At 49.5% G+C, this 18318-nt stretch overlaps 1 protein-coding gene across 2 annotated transcripts in view; it reads right to left on the bottom strand.

The window, feature by feature from the left end:
* Positions 1-18318, bottom strand: part of LOC140386753 (eosinophil peroxidase-like) — an 87488-nt gene that overhangs the window by 57306 nt on the left and 11864 nt on the right. For both annotated transcript variants that reach the window (XM_072469409.1, XM_072469410.1), the window contains exons 6-7: positions 17118-17247; positions 15940-16146 (exon numbers count right to left, since the gene is read on the bottom strand). In XM_072469409.1, the coding sequence (XP_072325510.1) occupies positions 15940-16146; positions 17118-17247 (337 nt within the window). The remainder of the gene's footprint in view (positions 1-15939; positions 16147-17117; positions 17248-18318) is intronic.

Here is an 18318-nt window from a genome sequence, read left to right as displayed (position 1 = left end):
TGCCTGGGTGGCACTGCCAGGATGGTAGTGCCAGGCTAGCAGTGCCAAGATGCCCAGGTGCCAGATTGGCATTGTCAGGGGTCGGGCCAGGGGTGCGGGTTGGGGGAGCAGGTGGGCTTGCCAGGTAGAGGGGGTACTGAGGAGGTGCTCTCACAGGCCTCCCCAAGTTGGGGGATGGGGGGGGTCCACAGAAATGGGGGAGAAGATCGCACAGCAAGTCAAAATGGTGCCTAGATCTGCGAGGAGCCTCTAAATGTGGCCTTGGTGGACAGAATCTCCTCGAGTCCCTCAGAGAGTCGTGAACACCGCCCAGTCCGTCACACGAACCTGCCTCCCATCCATTGACTCCATCTACACCTCCCGCTGCCTGGGGAAAGCGGGCAGTATAATCAAAGATCCCTCCCACCCGGCTTACTCTTCCAACTTCTTCCATCGAGCAGGAGATACAGAAGTCTGAGAACACGCACGAACAGACTCAAAAACAGCTTCTTCCCCACTGTCATCAGACTCCTAAATGACCCTATTATGGACTGATTTCATTAACACTACACCCTTCTCATGTACTTAATGATCGGTTGAGCTGCTCGCAGAAAAATACTTTTCACTGTACCTCGGTACACGTGACAATAAACAAATCCAATCCAATCCAATCCAAAAGGGCACAGTACCGTTAAATACGGGGTCTTACAGCACGGAGAAACATCCTACTAAACATGCTGTTCAGCGGACTTTAATTTGAGTCCGGTGAATCGCGGCCAATGTCTTTACTCGATTAATCCCATTGCCCTATTTCTTTACAACAGATTACAGCAGTTGATATCACACTAATGCTAATCTGAGGCGAAAGTTCCTTCTTCATTTTCCGAATTACGTTCTCAATCAGATACAACATTTGATTCCTCACCATTCTCCATTCAATTTTATTTCCTATTTCAGCTAACAAAAGACTCTATTGCTACCTTCCAGATCTCTCACGAGTTAAGACTGCAGCTCCAGTCAGGTTAGAGAGTTTCTTATGAACACAGAACAAAGAACAGTATAGCCTGTGCCGATCACTTATCCTATCTAGACCAACCGCCTGTATCCTTTTATACCCGTCTGTTCATGTGTTTATCTAGGTAAGTCTTAAAGGTTGCTAATGTATCTACCTCAACCACCTCACTTGGCTGTGCATTCCAGGCCACCACCACCCTCTGTGTAAAAAAAACGTCCCCCGCACATCTCCACTGAACCTATCCGCCTTCACCCTGAACTTGTGCCCCCTTGTAATTGTCATTTCCGCCCTGGGAAAAAACTCCAACTTCATCCTATCTATACCCCTCATAATCTTATAAACTTCTATCAGGTCGCCCCTCAGCCTCCGCCTTTCTAGGGAGAACAATCCCAGTTTATTCAATCTCTCCCCATAGCTAATATCCTCCATACCAGGCAACATCCTGACAAACCTTTTCTGCACTCTCTCCAAAGCCTCCATTTCCTTTTGGTAGTGTGGTGACCAGAATTGGACACAGTATTCCAAATGTGGCCTAACCAACATTCTATGAAACCGTAACATAATTTGCGCACTTTTATACTCAAAGCCCCATCCGATGAAGGCAAGCATGCCATATGTTTTCTTTACTACCATTTCCACCTGTGCTGCCACTTTTAAGGATCAGTGGACCTGCACGCCCAGATCTCTCTGTGTGTCTGTGCTCCTGATGGTTCTATCATTTATTTTATAGCTCCCTCCTGAATTGGATCTATCAAAATGCATCACCTCGCATTTGTCTGGGTTAAATTCTATCTGCCATTTCTCCACCCAATTTTGCTGCCTATCCATATCCTGCTGTATTCTCTGACAATCTTTGTCACTATCCACAACTCCAGCAATCTTAGTATCATCCGTAAACTTGCTAATGAGACCAGCTACATTTTCTTCCAAGTCATTTATATATGTTACAACAGCAGAGGTCCCAGTACTGATCCCTGCGGAACACCACTAATTATATACCTTCATTCGGAAAAACACCCTTCCACTGCTACCCTCTGTCTTCTATGGCCAAGCCACCTCTGAATCCATCTAACCAGTTTACCGCTGGCCCCCTGCAATTTAATTTTTTGCACCAGCCTGCCATGAGGGACCTTGTCAAATGCTTTACTAAAGTCCATGTAGACAACATCCACAAATCTTCCCTTGTCAATCATTTTTGGCACCTCCTTAAAAAACTCAATTAAATTAGTGAGACATGATCTTCCTCATACAAAACCATGCTGTCTGTTGCTAATAAGACCATTAATTTCCAAATTTGCATAGATCCTATCACTGAGAACCTTTTCCAACAATTTCACTATCACTTACGTCAAGCTCATTGGCCAAGAATTACCCGGGTTATCCTTGCTACCCTTCTTAAACAATGGGACAACATTGGCTATCCTCCAATCTCCTGGGACCTCACCTGTGGCCAACGAGGAAACAAAGATTTCTGTTAGAGGCCCAGCGATTAAATCTCTTGTCTCCCTCAGTAATCTGAGATAGATGTCATCTGGCCCTGGGTATTTGTCTACCATGATGCTTTTTAACACACCTAACACTTCCTCCCTCGAAATAAAGTGTTTACATATCCCTCTGAGACACCACCAATCAACATGCCCCTCTCCTTTGTGAATACCGATGCAAAGTACTCATTAAGGATCTCACCTGCTTCCTTTGGTTCTATGCATAATTTCCCTCCTTTGTTCTTGAGTGGACCAACTCTTTCTCTAGTTACCCTCTTGTTCCTAATTTACGAATAAAATGCCTTGGGATTCTCCTTAATCCTTTCTGCCAAGGACATTTCATGACCCCCTTTTTGCCCTCCTAACTCCCTGTTTGAGCTCTTTTCTACTTTCCTTATATTCTTCAAGTGATTCATCTGTTCTTAGTTGCCTATGTAGTGATCTCTGTAGGTGCTTGCACACAAGGGGTTAATGGGTAAACAGCAGCACCACATGATCACGAGAGGGCTAGACCAACAGGGGTATAAATGCAGCCACACGGGGTCTCTCTCTCTCTCTCTCGTGGGTGCACTGTGAACAGGGTCACATCAGAATCACATAGATAGTTAGTGGAGTTACGTTTAGTTATTATTATTAAATCTTGTTAACCAATTCCTAGTTTCTATGTTAAGGTAAAGAACTCATGCATTATTGGTTATAATTACTCAATAAATCTTTGTTGTTACTGGACGAGTTCGAGTCTTCTTCAACAAAATTCAGAGGACCTCACCATCAACCAAGGTTTGAGTAACATGTGTTATCGACCAGGCAGGTAACATAACATGGTACCGAGGAGTGTTGGCCTAAACAGCTGTGGTGAAACCACTGTGTTGTATTGTGCTGCCACAGTATTACGTGTTGTACAGTATTTCCACTATATTTCATGTTGTACGGTTTTGGCTCTGCCCGTGGCTCCTCCCCCTAAGGCCTGGGTATATAAGCTGCCGACCTCCCACACTGCCTCATTCTGGGGCATGCTGCTAGCTCTGTTGTAAGTCAATTAAAGCCATAGTTTAATTCGCTCTGTGTTTTCCGTCTTAATTGATGGCATATCAATTTAATTGACTTACAATAAATGAAAGAGCTGTTTAACATGGATCCGGGCCTCAAACTGGACCTCCTGCAGATAGACCCCCAATCAGCCGACGGCGATGTCATCTTCGCACACTGGCTACGCTGTCTGGAATCTTTCATCAATTCTACCGCCGTCACCGTCACCGAGGAGCACAAGTTGCGAGTCCTCACCTCCCGGTTGAGCCCGCAAATTTTTCTCATCTTCCGGGACCCAGTGGGTCCCCAATTTGATGAAGCCATTAATCTCTTGAAAGGACGGTATGTGAAACGGGTTAACGGACTGTTCGCCAGGCACCTCCTTGCCACGCGGCGTCAGCGCCCTGGAGAGTCACTGGCAGAATTTCTGCATGCTTTGCAGATGCTCGGCAGGGTCCGTAACTGCGAGGCGGTGTTGGCTACTAAGCACACCGAACTTCTGACCCGGGACACCTATGTTGCCGGCATTGACTCACACTGCATTCGCCAGCATCTGCAAGAGAGGGAGATACTCGACCTCCGGGAAACGGTGCAGCTTGCTGAATCGCTGGAGGTGGCCTTCCGTAACATGGGTGCCTCTGCCTCCGACCACGCGGCACCCTCGTGGACATCGGGGGCACCGCCATCTTCGACGCCACCCGCCACGTGCAACACACGGAGGCTGCCACCTTCGACACCACCTGCTACGTGCGACCCGCGGGGGCCGCCATCTTCAACGCCATTTTCAGAGTCCACCGCCGCATCTCCGACGCCATTTTTGAAGTCCACCGCCACCCCTTCAAATCCATTTTCGAAGTCCACCGCCGCCTCCCGGAATCCCGGCTCACCCGTCCATCAGCTGGTCTCTGCTACTGTCAACCGGCCCGCCCGCTGTCCGAAGCCCGCCCGCCGTCCGAAGCCAGCCCACCGTCCCATGGCCGCCTCCATCACCCTAGACCAGTCTCGGCCTCGTCACCTCGCAAAATCTATGATGGCGGCCCGGATCAACGGCCACGAGACGGCCTGCCTTTTTGACTCCAGGACCACAGACAGCTTCATACACCCGGACACGGTATGGTGCTACTCCCTTCCCGTTTTACCCACAGCCCAGAGAATCTGCTTGCTTCTGGGTCGCACACCGTGCAAATCCGTGGGTACTGTGTCGTGACTCTCACGGTACGGGGCGTAGATTTCAAAAATTTTAGGCTCTACGTCCTTCCACACCTCTGCACAGACGTTCTTCTGGGTCTCGACTTCCAGTGCAACCTCCAGAGTATCACCCTGAAGTTCGATGGACCCCGGCCCCCACTCACCGTCTGTAGCCTCTCGACCCTTAAGGTTGCCCCTCCCTTGCTCTTCGCCAACCTCACCCCAGACATACAAAAAGGAGAAATACGTTTTCCGCACGACCCGACTAGCCATCCTTGGCTACGCGTGGAAAACGGAGTCCTCGGGCCCGACCCCGACCGCATGCGCCCCCTCCTGCAACTCCCCCTCCCCCACTGCCCCAAGGCCCTGAGGAGATGCCTGGGGTTCTTTTCGTACTATGCCCAGTGGGTCTCCAATTCTGCGGATAAGGCCCGCTCACTCATTAAATCCACCGTTTTTCCCCTGACAGCTGAGCCTTGCCTGGCCTACGACCGCATCAAGGCGGATATTGCCAAGGCCACGATGAACGCTGTGGACGAATCCATCCCGTTCCAGGTAGAGTGCGATGCATCTGACTTTGCCCTGGCCTTTACCCTCAACCAGACAGGAAGGCCCGTGGCTTTCTTCTCCCGTACCCTCCACGCCTCTGATATTTGGCACCCCTCCGTCGAAAAGGAAGCCCAGGCCATTGTGGAAGCTGTGCGATATTGGAGGCATTACCTGGCCGGCAGGCGATTCTCTCTCCTCACTGACCAATGGTCGGTTGCCTTCATGTTCAGTGACACACAGCGGGGCAAGATCAAGAACGATAAGATATTGAAGTGGAGGATCAAACTCTCCACCTACAACTATGATATCCAGTATCGTCCTGGGAAGCTTAATGAGCCCCCAGATGCTCTTTCCCGCGGTACTTGTGCCAGCACACAAGTAGACCGACTGCGGGCCCTCCACAATGACCTCTGTCACCCGGGGTCACCCGACTTTTCCATTATATCAAGGCCCGCAACCTGCCTTACTCCATCGAGGAGGTCAGGATCATGACCAGGGACTGCCAGATCTGTGCGGAGTGCAAAAAGCTCTTCTATCGGCCAGACGGAGCACGCCTGGTAAAGGCCTCACGCCCCTTTGAACGCCTCAGCATTGATTTCAAAGGGCCCCTCCCCTCCACTGACCGTAACATGTACTTCCTCAACATCCTTAACGAGTACTCACGTTTCCCTTTCGCCATCCTATGCCCAGACATGACCTCTGCCACAGTCATCAAGGCCCTGAGCAGTGTCTTCACCTTGTTCGGTTTCCCCACTTACATCCATAGTGATCGGGGTTCCTCCTTCATGACTGATGAGCTGCGTCAGTTCCTGCTTAGCAAAGGCATCGCCTCAAGCAGGTCTACCAGCTACAATCCCCGGGGGAACGGACAGGTGGAGTGGGAGAACGCGACGGTCTGGAAGGCCGTCCTTCTTGCCCTGCGATCTAGAGGTCTCCCAGTCTCCCGCTGGCAGGAGGTCCTTCCCAATGCGCTCCAATCCATCCAGTCGCTTCTCTGCACCGCTACTAATGTGATCCCCCACTGTAAATTCTGTAAATTCTATGAGAGGATGTTTGCCTTCCCCAGAAGGTCCACCTCAGGGGTCTCGCTCCCGACCTGGCTGACTGTTCCAGGGCCCGTCCTCCTCCGACAACATGTGAGGACTCAAAAGTTGGATCCTCTGGTCGAGAGGGTCCTTCTCCTCCATGCGAATCCCCAGTACGCCTACGTGGCTCACCATCATGGGTGGGAGGACACAGTCTCCCTTCGGGATTTGGCACCCGCAGGTTCCCCAGGGACTGTCACCGGCGCTCCTGACTCTATTCCTCCCCTTTCCACTAGTACTCGACCCGACCCTATACGCCGTTCCCCCATTGTTGCCCACCCGCCTGAGAACACAAAAGTTGTATGGGTCCCGCACACGTAGGCCTCAACGCTTCATCCGACTACGATACCCATACCACAGCCGGGACTGAGGCGGTCACGGCGGACAATCAAAGCCCCCGTCAGGCTCAATCTCTGACGCAACTTGTTCACTTCTCTCCCGCCGGACTTTTTTTAAACAGGGGGTGAATGTGATGAAACCACTGTGTTGTATTGTGCTGCCACAGTATTACGTGTTGTCCAGTATTTCCACTATATTACATGTTGTACGGTTTTTGCTCTGCCCGTTTTTGCTCCTCCCCCTAGGGCCTGGGTATATAAGCTGCCGACCTCTCACACTGCCTCATTCTGGGGCACGCTGCCAGCTCTGTTGTAAGTCAATTAAAGCCATAGTTTAATTCGCTCTACGTTTTCCGTCTTAATTGATAGCATATCAATAACAAAAACAGAAACTAGCTAGATTAGGTTCGACAGACAAGAAAAAGAAACATTCGGATAGATATTCGACCATGGAAGGCATCGCAGCAGTCGGTCAAGAAAAAAACGGTAAGATGGACTCACTTCCAGCTCCAGAGCCCCTCAGAACCTCAGGTATTCTCCAGTATAATTGGAAAATTTTCCTTCAACACTTTAATCTATTTATGGAACTTAAGAACATAACCACTGCGCCAGATTCTAAAAAGATAGTCTACCTCCTATTGGCGGCGGGGAAACAGGCCATGGAGATATATAATTCATTCAATTTCTTGGAAGGTGAAGACAAAACTAAATTTAAAGTAATTATCGCAAAATTTGAACAACACTGTAAAAATCAGTCTGGTGAGACGCTGGAAAGACTTAAATTTCGTAATAGGTGCCAGAGATTCGGCAAGTCAATCACTGATTTTATTGCAGACCTCCAGGTACTAGCACAAGGCTGTAATTATACTGATTTCAGAGATGCTATGATAATAGACCAATTAATTTATGGACTATCTGATAAAAATTTAACGAAAAAACTTTCACAACAACAGTATCTATCTCTCGAAATCGTGATTAAACAGTGCACAGTGCATGAACAAGAAAAAAAATCAGGACCTTCAATTTATCCAAAGAAAAAACGGCGCCAAAACTTACCACGTGGCAGAGGCAGGGTTGAAACAGAAGAAGACGGAAGTTCTGAGCGGCTGCCATCTTGAGAAAGGAGCCGCACATCCGCAGTTGCGCCAAGAGCGCACAGTAAAGGAAACTCGAATTGCGCAGGCACAATCAAGTCCTACGCATGACGTCACGAGCGTCATGACGCCAGAGGTCCAGGACCACACCCACACAAAAAGGGAAATGCACAAAAATGAACAAAAAGAATTTTAAAGCTGCAAAACCCAATTTTTTTACCTCAAAAGACAGAACAATGCCCAAACTTACACCAGCAGTTGAAAATAACTTTCACAACACCCTGGAACAAGCAATTTGCAACACCCAAAGAGAAGAGCACAATGACAAATCCATAGCAAAAGATTTGTTCATTGACGATGATTACTCAGGAGATGAGTTCCTCATTGGACAAATAGAGCACCATGACACATCCTTGACAAGACGTGATGATTTGCTCGCTGACGAATGCCACCCAGCCATGGATCAGTTCTCTGGATCTGATGGTCATTGCAGCAACAACATGGGTGCCAAGTTCTATACAAGTCTCATGGTGGGAGAATCCAGTACCATGATGACATGGCTCGTCGACAAAATGGATGACAACCACATGTTACATACCCTAGCAGAAGGCGACGCCACGCAGCGAGCACAGAGTGACTCCACTGAAGGAGTGATACCGGCCTCCATAGTGAGCTCATTGACAGCTCCAGAATGGCCGCAAGCAACGACTCCGGAGCGATGGCCGTGACTCGGCAAGAAGACACTAAATGTCTACCCACTGTATGTGAAACTCGACATACAGAATGTGCAGGATCACAGTGAGACTGACAGATCTCAGCTCGTCTATACAGAAGCACAGAGTAGGACTACTCTTGGGTCCAGTGAGGCCACCTCAATTGAAATCTTGAAGATTTTAACTCCTGAAGAGGAGCATAAAGAGATCACAGATGATTCAAATGTACCGGAAATGTCTCCATCAGAGGAGCACCGAGGCAGCAAAGAACAACAATCAAATCCACCACAAATGACTGATGTCACCAACATCAATACGACATCAGATCGTTCTCACAGTTCTCAAAAAGAAACGCTCAATGTAACTGACACCAATAACTGTGACAATTACTTAACTTATCCACACGGAACACACATTGAGAGCAACAAGAGTACAAACATGCCTTGGCATGGCAACAAATCTCGCGAATTCGCATTTGCTCCACAACAAACCAGCAAACCAGCTTTCAAGAAAGATGCAACACAGAATCGCTACCACAAGCATAAAAAAAATGTATAAATCAGACAACAAAGTGATTCGACCATTCCAATGTCTCGTGATGTCCTCATGTACACACATAAACACTGACGGTGGTCACAATGACATGACGACATCAACACTGCCACCTCAACGACAGGCGACAAGATCAACCCACCTGATCAAACTCATATAGTCTGGACTCACAAAGTTTTTCGTTAGGATTGGACTTTTTAAACATTGATTGACTTTGTACAGTCATTATTACCATCACATTCTGTACACAGCATTACTTGTTTTATCGGTTCCCAGTGACTTAATTCATTATGTTTGTTCAATTGTTGTTACACCATACAGAAAATCTATAACACATTAAAAAGGGGGAGATGTAGTGATCTCTGTAGGTGCATGCACACAAGGGGTTAATGGGTAAACAGCAGCACCACATGATCACGAGAGGGCTGGACCAACAGGGGTATAAAAGCAGCCACACGGGGTCTCTCTCTCTCTCGGGGGCGCACTGTGAACAGGGTCACATCAGAATCACAGAGATGGGTTGGGCACTTTGCCATATCGGTACAAGACCCTACTGCGACCTGATGCCAAGCCAGTGGTCCATGCACCATGCCGGGTTCCAGCTCCACTGAAGGAGCACCTGAAGGAACAGCTCAAGGAACTGCAGCAGCACGGAATCATTTCCAGGGTAACCAAACCGACTGACTGGGTCAACTCGATGGTGGTGGTTAAAAAACCCTCTGGAGATCTGCGCATCTGCATTAATCCCAAGCATCAGAATATAATGCGTGAATACTACCCCATCCCGAAGCAGATGAACTCCCCAGTGAGATGGCACATGCACGGTTTTTCACAAAGTTAGATGCGTCACATGGATTATGACAAAACCAGCTGGATGAGTTCAGCAGAAGGCTCTGCATCTCCAACACACCATTTGACAGGTGCTGCTATAACCGCATCGTCTCGGCATCGGAAATATTTCATCGCATCATGGAGCAGATGATGGAGGGCATCGAAGGGGTTCATGTGTACATGGACGACGTCATCATATGGTCCACAACTCCTGAGGAGCATGTTTCCCTACAACAGCAGGTATTCCGCCGTGTCCACGCCAATGGTCTGAAGCTGAACAGGGCCAAATGTTGCTTTGGCACGTCGACACTTAAGTTCCTAGGAGACCAGGGGTGAAATTCTCTGGAAACGGCGCGATGTCCGCCGACTAGCGCCCAAAACGACGCAAATCAGACGGGCATCGTGCCGCCCCAAAGGTGCGGCATGCTCCGCATCTTTGGGGGCCGAGCCCCAACCTTGAGGGGCTAGGTCGGCGGCGGACGAATTTCCGCCCCGCCAGCTGGCGGAAAAGGCCTTTGGTGCCCCGCCAGCTGGCGCCGAAATGACATCTCCGGGCGGCGCATGCGCGGGAGCGTCAGCGGCCGCTGACGGCATTCCCGCACATGCGCATTGGAGGGCGTCTCTTCTGCCTCCGCCATGGTGGAGACCGTGGCGGAGGCGGAAGGGAAAAAGTGCCCCCACGGCATAGGCCCGCCCGCGGATCGGTGGGCCCCGATCGCGGGCCAGGCCACCGTGGGGGCATCCCCCGGGGCCAGATCGCCCCGCGCCCCCCCCCAGGACCCCGGAGCCCGCTCGCGCCGCCTTGTCCCGCCGGTAAGGTAGGTGGTTTAATTTACGCCGGCGGGAAAGGCATTTTAGCGGCGGGACTTCGGCCCATACGGGCCAGAGAATCGAGCGGGGGGGGGCCCGCCAACCGGCGCGCCGTGATTCCTGCCCCCGCCGAATCTCCGGTGCCGGAGACTTCGGCAACCGGGGGCGGGATTCAAGCCAGCCCCCGGCGATTCTCCGACCCGGCGGGGGGTCGGAGAATCTCGCCCGAGATCTCTCAGCAGGGCGTGTGCCCCGACACAGACATGGTCAAAGCCATCGCAGCCATGAAGGTCCCGGAAGACAAGAAGGCGGTATTGCGCATCCTGGGCATGGTCAATTTTTTAGGCAAGTTCATCCCAAACATGGCTGCACACACCATGGCCCTACGAAACCTAGTGGAAGGCTGTCCATCAGGCAGAGTGGTTGGAGCTGAAAGCCAAGGTCACCACTGCACCCGTATTGGCATTTTTCGACCCAGACAGGGAAATGAAAATCTCGACAGATGCGAGCCAGGATGGCATCGGTGCGGTCCTGCTGCAACGCGATGACACCTCATCCTGGGCACCGGTTGCCGACGCATCAAGGGCAATGATGCCCGCCGAACAAAGGAATGCACAAATCGAGAATGAATGCCTGGGCCTTCTCACTGGCATTCTCAAGTTTCACCACTATGTCTACGGCCTGCCGACATTCACAGTCGAGACAGATCACAGGCCCCTGATCCACATCATCCACAAGGACCTTAATGATATGACGCCTCGGTTGCAGTGCATCCTCCTCAAACTGAGAAGGTACAACTTTGACCTGGTCTACATGCCTGGCAAGGAGCTCATCATTGCCGATACACTGTCCCGCCTAGTGAACCACTGAGCATCATCCGGCAAATTGAGTAACAGGTTGAGTCACAGGTGCAGTTGTGTGCTCGCACCCTCCCGGCATCTGATGAGAAGGTGATTCGTATCCGTGAGGAGACAGCCAAGAACCCCCTCTTGCTGCGTGTTATGCAACACCTCGCCAATGGCTGGCAAAAAGGGCAGTGCCCTCAATTTTTCAATATAAAGCTCGACCTGACGGTGGTTGATGGTATCCTCCTCAAACTGGACCGGATTGTAATTCCACACAGTCTCCAGAGCTTGGTGCTCCATCAAATCCATGAGGGCCACCTGGGTGTGGAAAAGTGCAGACGCAAAGCAAGGCAGGCTGTCTACTGGCCCGGAATCAGTCAGGACATCGCGAACATGGTCCTTAACTGTGCGACCTGTCAACGCTTCCAGCCAGCGCAGAGTACGGAGACACACCAGCAGCACAAAATCGAAACCTCTCCATGGTCCAAGGTTGGCATCGACCTCTTTCATGCAAATGGTCGTGATTACGTGTTAATCATTGATTACTTTTCCAATTACCCTGAAGTCGTGAAGCTCTTAGACCTCACATCTCGGACCGTCATCAAGGCCTGTAAGGAGACGTTCTCCAGGCATGGTAGCCCACTGTAGCGCACAAAGACTCCGAGAGACGAATAGAGTGAAGTCGATGAGGCTTTATTAAGCGTGACTGTTCCCCCGCAGTTCAGTAGTAGACTGCCTGCGGGGGAGGACTCCTGGTACTTATACTCCGCCTTCAGGGCGGAGCTAGAGGTCAACGTCCAACCAGGACCCGGGATCTGTCAGCCAATGACATCACGGCTTCACAGTCCCACATGACCCCTAATGCATACTACCACACCCACTCACTATCATGAGTGACAATGGCCTGTGCTTCAGCAGCTATGAATGGTCTCTGTTTGCCCAGTCGTATCAGTTCAAACACGTCACTTCCAGCCCACACTATCCGCAGTCAAACGGAAAAGTTGAGAAAGGGGTGCACATAGTGAAGCAGCTCATCTGCAAGGCCGTGGATTCTGCGCCTGACATTCACCTTGTGCTGTTTGCGTACAGCGCGACCCCACTGTCCATTGGCATGTCGCCAGCTCAACTCCTGACGAATAGGGACCTGCGAACGACACTTCCAGCCATACACGTGCCCAACCTGGATCACCTCCCGGTGCTGCAGAAGGTGCAACAACTCCGAGACAGGCATAAACAGGGCTATGATTCTCATGCCACCGATTTGCCCGTGTTATCCCCGTCAGACACTGTTCGGGTCAAGATCCCTGATGGAGGCTGGTCAGCTCCAGCTGTTGTTGTTCGACAGGCTGCCCCCCACTCGTATGTTGTGCGTCTGGCTGATGGTTCTGTTGTGCGACGAAACAGACGGGCACTGCGCAAAGTTGCCTGCCCGCAACCACATTCTTCTCCGTTTCCTTCTGCTGTTTTGCCACCTCCTGATACCTCGACTCACGAGGCCACCAGTCAGGGTTCAATCCCGCCCATCAAGGCGCCGTGTCCCCACCACCACCTCTCCGGCGGTCGACCAGGATCAGACATCAGACGCAAGCCACAGAGACTGGACTTATGAACATTTGTTCTGTTTGCTATGTTCTGTGTTGTCGCATTAGACAGCTGTTTTCACATGTACATATGTTTACATCCACTGCATGTATATATATTAATATTGGCCTATTCTTGTAAATATGTTCACATATGTCATCCAAACATAAAAAAAAAGGGGAAATGTCATGATATGCGGACACACACATAATGATATACAGACAAGCAGCTAATGGACACAGAGAACAGGACATGACCAATAAGCAGGCAGGACACTCAGAGGTGGGATCTGTCTATAAAAGACACAAGACACAAGGCACTCACACTCCGTCTCTTTCCATTGATGAACATCGAGAGAGTCAGTCAAGGGTGTTGTTACAATCTCACACCTCCACCACGTGGCTAAGAGCTAGTCCGGTTCAGTCAGACAGAGTAACCACACTTAAGTTAGCAGAGAGTCGAACTCAGAGAACTGTGCTAACTGTGCTATTAGTTCAATAAACTGATTGAACTAACTTCAAGGTCTGGAGTATCTTTCTTATCTAAGCAGCATCCAGTTGCAGTCAGAAGTCTGACAACACCAGGTTAAAATCCAACAGGGTTGTTTCAAACACTAGGTTTCGGAGCACTGCTCCTTCCTCTGGTGAATGATGAGATATGTTCCAGAAACATATATAGACAAATTCAAAGATGCCAGACTTGTCTATATATATGTTTCTGGAACATGCTTCTTCATTCACCTGAGGAAGGAGCAGTGCTCCGAAAGCTAGTGTTTGAAACAAACCTGTTGGACTTTAACCTGGTGTTGTAAGACTTCTTACTGTGCTCACCCCAGTTCAACGCTGGCATCTCCACATCATGGCATCCAGTTGCAGCCAGTGTTAGACCAGTGTACCCAACACGACAAAGTGGAGGTGTGGTCTTAGGTAGAGTGCTCTTTCCAAGGGCTGGTGCAGATTCGATGGGCCGAATGGCCTTCTTCTGCACTGTACATTCTATGACAATTCTATGATTTCTACACCTAGCCAGAATCTGCTTACATATCTGGGGTGAAATTCTCCGGAAACGGCGCGATGTCCGCCGACTGGCGCCGAAAACGGCGCCAATCAGACGGGCATCGCGCCGCCCCAAAGGTGCGGATTGCTCCGCACCTTTGGGGGCCGAGCCCCAACATTGAGGGGCTAGGCCGACGCCAGAGGAATTTCCGCCCCGCCAGCTGGCGGAAACGGCCTTTGTTGCCCCGCCAGCTGGCGCGGAAATGACATCTCCGGGCGGCGCATGTGCGGGAGCGTCAGCGGCCGCTGACAGTTTCCCACGCATGCGCAGTGGAGGGAGTCTCTTCCACCTCCGCCATGGTGGAGACCGTGGCGGAGGCGGAAGGGAAAGAGTGCCCCCACGGCACAGGCCCACCCATGGATCGGTGGGCCCCGATCGCGGGCCAGGCCACCGTGGGGGCACCCCCCGGGGTCAGATCGCCCCACGCCCCCCCCAAGACCCTGGAGCCCGCCCACGCCGCCTTGTCCCGCCGGTAAGGTAGGTGATTTAATTTACGCCGGTGGGACAGGCAATTTATCGGCGGGACTTCGGCCCATCCGGGCCCGAGAATTGAGCAGGGGGGTGCCGCCAACTGGCGCGGCGCGATTCCCGCCCCTGCCGAATATCCGGTGCCGGAGACTTCGGCAACCGGCGGGGCCGGGATTCACGCCAGCCCCCGGCGATTCTCCGACCCGGCGGGGGGTCGGAGAATGTCGGCCCAGTTCTTCAACTTCCTGTGGGCTGTTGGGAGGCCTGTAGTACACCCCCATCATAGTGACTGCCCCCTTCCTGTTTCTGAGTTCTACCCACAGTCTTTTGTTACTTGATTCTTCTAAGGTGTCCTCCCTCTGTACATCTGTAATATGTTCTCTAACCAGTATTGCAACTCCCCCATCTATTTTACCTTCCCTTCTGTTTCGTCTAAAACACCCATATCCCATAATATTTACCTGCCAGTCCTGTCCCTTTTTTAACCAAGTCTCCATTAACACATGAATCAAGACTCTAAGTTCATCCGACTTACCTGTTGTACTTTGTGCAGTGAAGTAATGCACTTCGGACCTCCAGGCCCACTGAATTTGACCTCCCCCAGCCTGCCCTTCCTCTGAGCCAGCTTGGCCCTGGTTCTCTACTCATCCCCAGTCTCTACATTTGCTGGCTTACTGTTCTGATTCCCATCCATCTGCCACATTAGTTTAAACCCACCCAAACCATACTAGCAAACCTCCCAGCCAGGATATTGGTGCCCCTTCAGTTCAGGACCCATCCTTCTTGTGCAGGCCCCACCTTCCCTGGAAGACATCCCTATGATCCAAAAAACTGAAGCCCTCACCCCTGCACCAGTTCTTTAGCCATGTGTTCAGCTGCGCTATCTCCCTGTTCATTTCCTCACTTGCACGTGGCACGGGGAGTAATCCTGAGATTACTACCCGAGTGGTCCTGCTTTTTAATCTTCTATATAACTCCCTAGAGTTGCAGGACTTCGCTACTCTTTTTACCTATGTCATTCATGCCAAAGTGGACAATGACCTCTGCCTGATTTCCCTCTCATTTTAGGATGCTTTGTACACGCTCAAAGACATCCAGGACCCTGGCACCAGGGAGGCAAACTACCATCCTGGAGCCCATTTCGCAGCCACAGAAGCGCCTATGGTTCAGAATTTTGAAGTAGATCTCAAGAGAAAGTGTTATATTTTGTAATGTTCTTAATGTCACCGCTGAGCTGATGCAAATTGCAAAGTCAAAGTGGCAGAGAAGGGAAAAGGACACAAATTATAAAGAGAATTTCAGGGCCAGAATGGAGGTCTTACCCTTATTGGGAAACAAGGACTTTTCTGAACACAAGTGGATTCACAGTCGATGCCATCATTGAAGGTTTGGAGGCTGCCAGACATAGGACTTAAACTCATGTCGTGATCGATCCACTGACCCCACTGCATAAACAAATGACTTAATACCGAATCCGATACCACGTCTTCATTGGATACATTCAGGATTTTGTTGGACACGTCTCGAACCTGGAACAGAAGTGCAAAGCATTCATTAGACAAAAAACAAGATAATGTTTATTCATCATAGAGCCACCTTTGCTGCACTCTCAGCCGCTCCTCTGTGACATGTTTGTAACCTAAAAGGGCAGTGAATAAAGCCGACGACATAACAACAGTAGAAAGAACAGTGCAACCCCAGGGACAGCCAATAGGAGATGTTTCTATTCTGTCTCACTCGTCGGTCATTTCATACACCAGTCAGCACTCCAGACTTTCCAAAGCTGCTGCTTTTCTGTGTGCGAAATTGAAGATGGCTGACATTGAATGGAGTCAAGAAAGTCGTTAAGAAATTGGCATTAAAAGGAAGGAAGAAGCGACAAAGCTTGAGGAAGTTGAGTTTCTACATCTACATCGGCAAAGTGATGAAGCAGGTTCACTTCAACACTGGCATCGCCTCCAAAGCCATGAGCATCAAGAACTCGTTCTTGGATGATATTTCTGAGCACATCGCGGGTGATGTTTCCCGCCTGGCCCATTGCAACAAGCACAGCACCTTCAGCTCCCTGGGGATCCCGACCGCAGTGCATCTGCTGCAGAATGGGGAACTAGCCAAGGACGCCATGTGGGAAGGGACAAAATAGTGACCAAGTACATCAGCTCCAAGTAAAACTCCACAATGGACTGAAAACCACCCCAAACACAATGGCTCTTTTAAGAGCCCACCCATAATCTCTGAAAAAGCTGCAAACCTACATTGCACTGAGGAACAGTTTTGTACTATGTGCCAGAACCTACGAGGAACTAGGATGACTCAATGTAAAGGTAACTCATGGAAGGCTGAGAAGAGAGCTGAATCCTATCTGACTGGGTTGGATTTGCTTCTTGGACTCTATAACCCATTGCACTGCCTGTGCTCAATATTGTGGGGTTCACCACAACTGACAGTAGGTTTTTCACAGTGAATAGCATTTGTTTGTGTTTGATGTGTGAACCGTTACCAGTGGCAGAACAAATCTTGATACTCTTCTGCCTGGAGTCCAACCCAGTGGAAGTGAAATTCCATCTTCATAGCGAGCTGGGAGCCATCGGGTGAGTGCTGTGTTCGACGATCCCAGACGAGGATTCCTCCTGCAAATATACAACAAAAAACATTCATCTCTTCTCCCCCAATTCACCTGATCCAAAACTGTAACTTGGTTTGAATATAATTCACATGAATAGCATCACTAAAACCAAGGACCGACAGTTTCCTTGTCAAGATGAGGTTTGGCTGAAGTGGCAAAAAGCGAATTTCTGCCGGAGTTTTGCTATGTAAAAAAATTACAATCTGCCTAACATCATAGATTTAAATTTTTCTTTGAATACTTTGTTGCAAGGTTTCAGAGATTGAACCTGTGACTGAAATTTTGATCCCAAAAGGACCCAAATTACCTAAGATCTGGTCAGAAGTTTTTGCTATAATGAAATGGTTATAACGTGCTAAATGCTAAAGCTGTTCAATTAAATATAGTTATATAGTTCTTGTACTAGGCTTTAAAAGTTAAAGTCACTGCTTATGTGGAGACAAAACAGCAACATCAAATGTTTCTGTACAAAGCAACTACCTCCACTGAAAGAAGGAGATGTCATATGGATACAAAATCCAAATGGTGGATGGTCGGAAAATGCAATGGTGTTGAATGAGGTTGCACCATGCTTGTATGTGGTACAAACTGCACCTGCAGTTACCTTTCGTAGGAATTGACGAGTTTTGTTAAAAGTCAAGAACCCAGTGCATTTTCCAGTACCAACTATAACACAACCGGACGCTATGTTTTGCAATAGTGACTTATTATTGTCCAATAGAACTAATGAACAGGCAAGGGACAATTCTAATGATACTTCGAGTGTATAAAGAAGGTCCAAAAAGACAAGGAAACAACCTAATTGTTTGAACTTGTAAAAAATGATACCTGCAACTCTGTAATTGTAATTATGATATTTGATATGACATTGTACAGGTTATGTATAAAAGCATTCTCGTATATGTATGTATCAAATGTTTGAAAGTATTTCAAATATTCTTTTCAAAGAAAGTGGATGTGATGTTATGTAGAATGCCAGAATATAAAGGGTTAATACAATATCATAATTTACCACTAGATGGAGCTAGATGCAGACTATATAAAGCATTGATTCTCAGGCTTCTGGGTGAGGGCT

Source organism: Scyliorhinus torazame, chromosome 12 (assembly GCF_047496885.1).
Source record: "Scyliorhinus torazame isolate Kashiwa2021f chromosome 12, sScyTor2.1, whole genome shotgun sequence".
Classification (NCBI taxonomy): domain Eukaryota; kingdom Metazoa; phylum Chordata; class Chondrichthyes; order Carcharhiniformes; family Scyliorhinidae; genus Scyliorhinus; species Scyliorhinus torazame.
The sequence above is the reverse complement of the archived record's forward strand: the minus strand, read 5'-3'. Positions and strand labels throughout refer to the sequence as shown.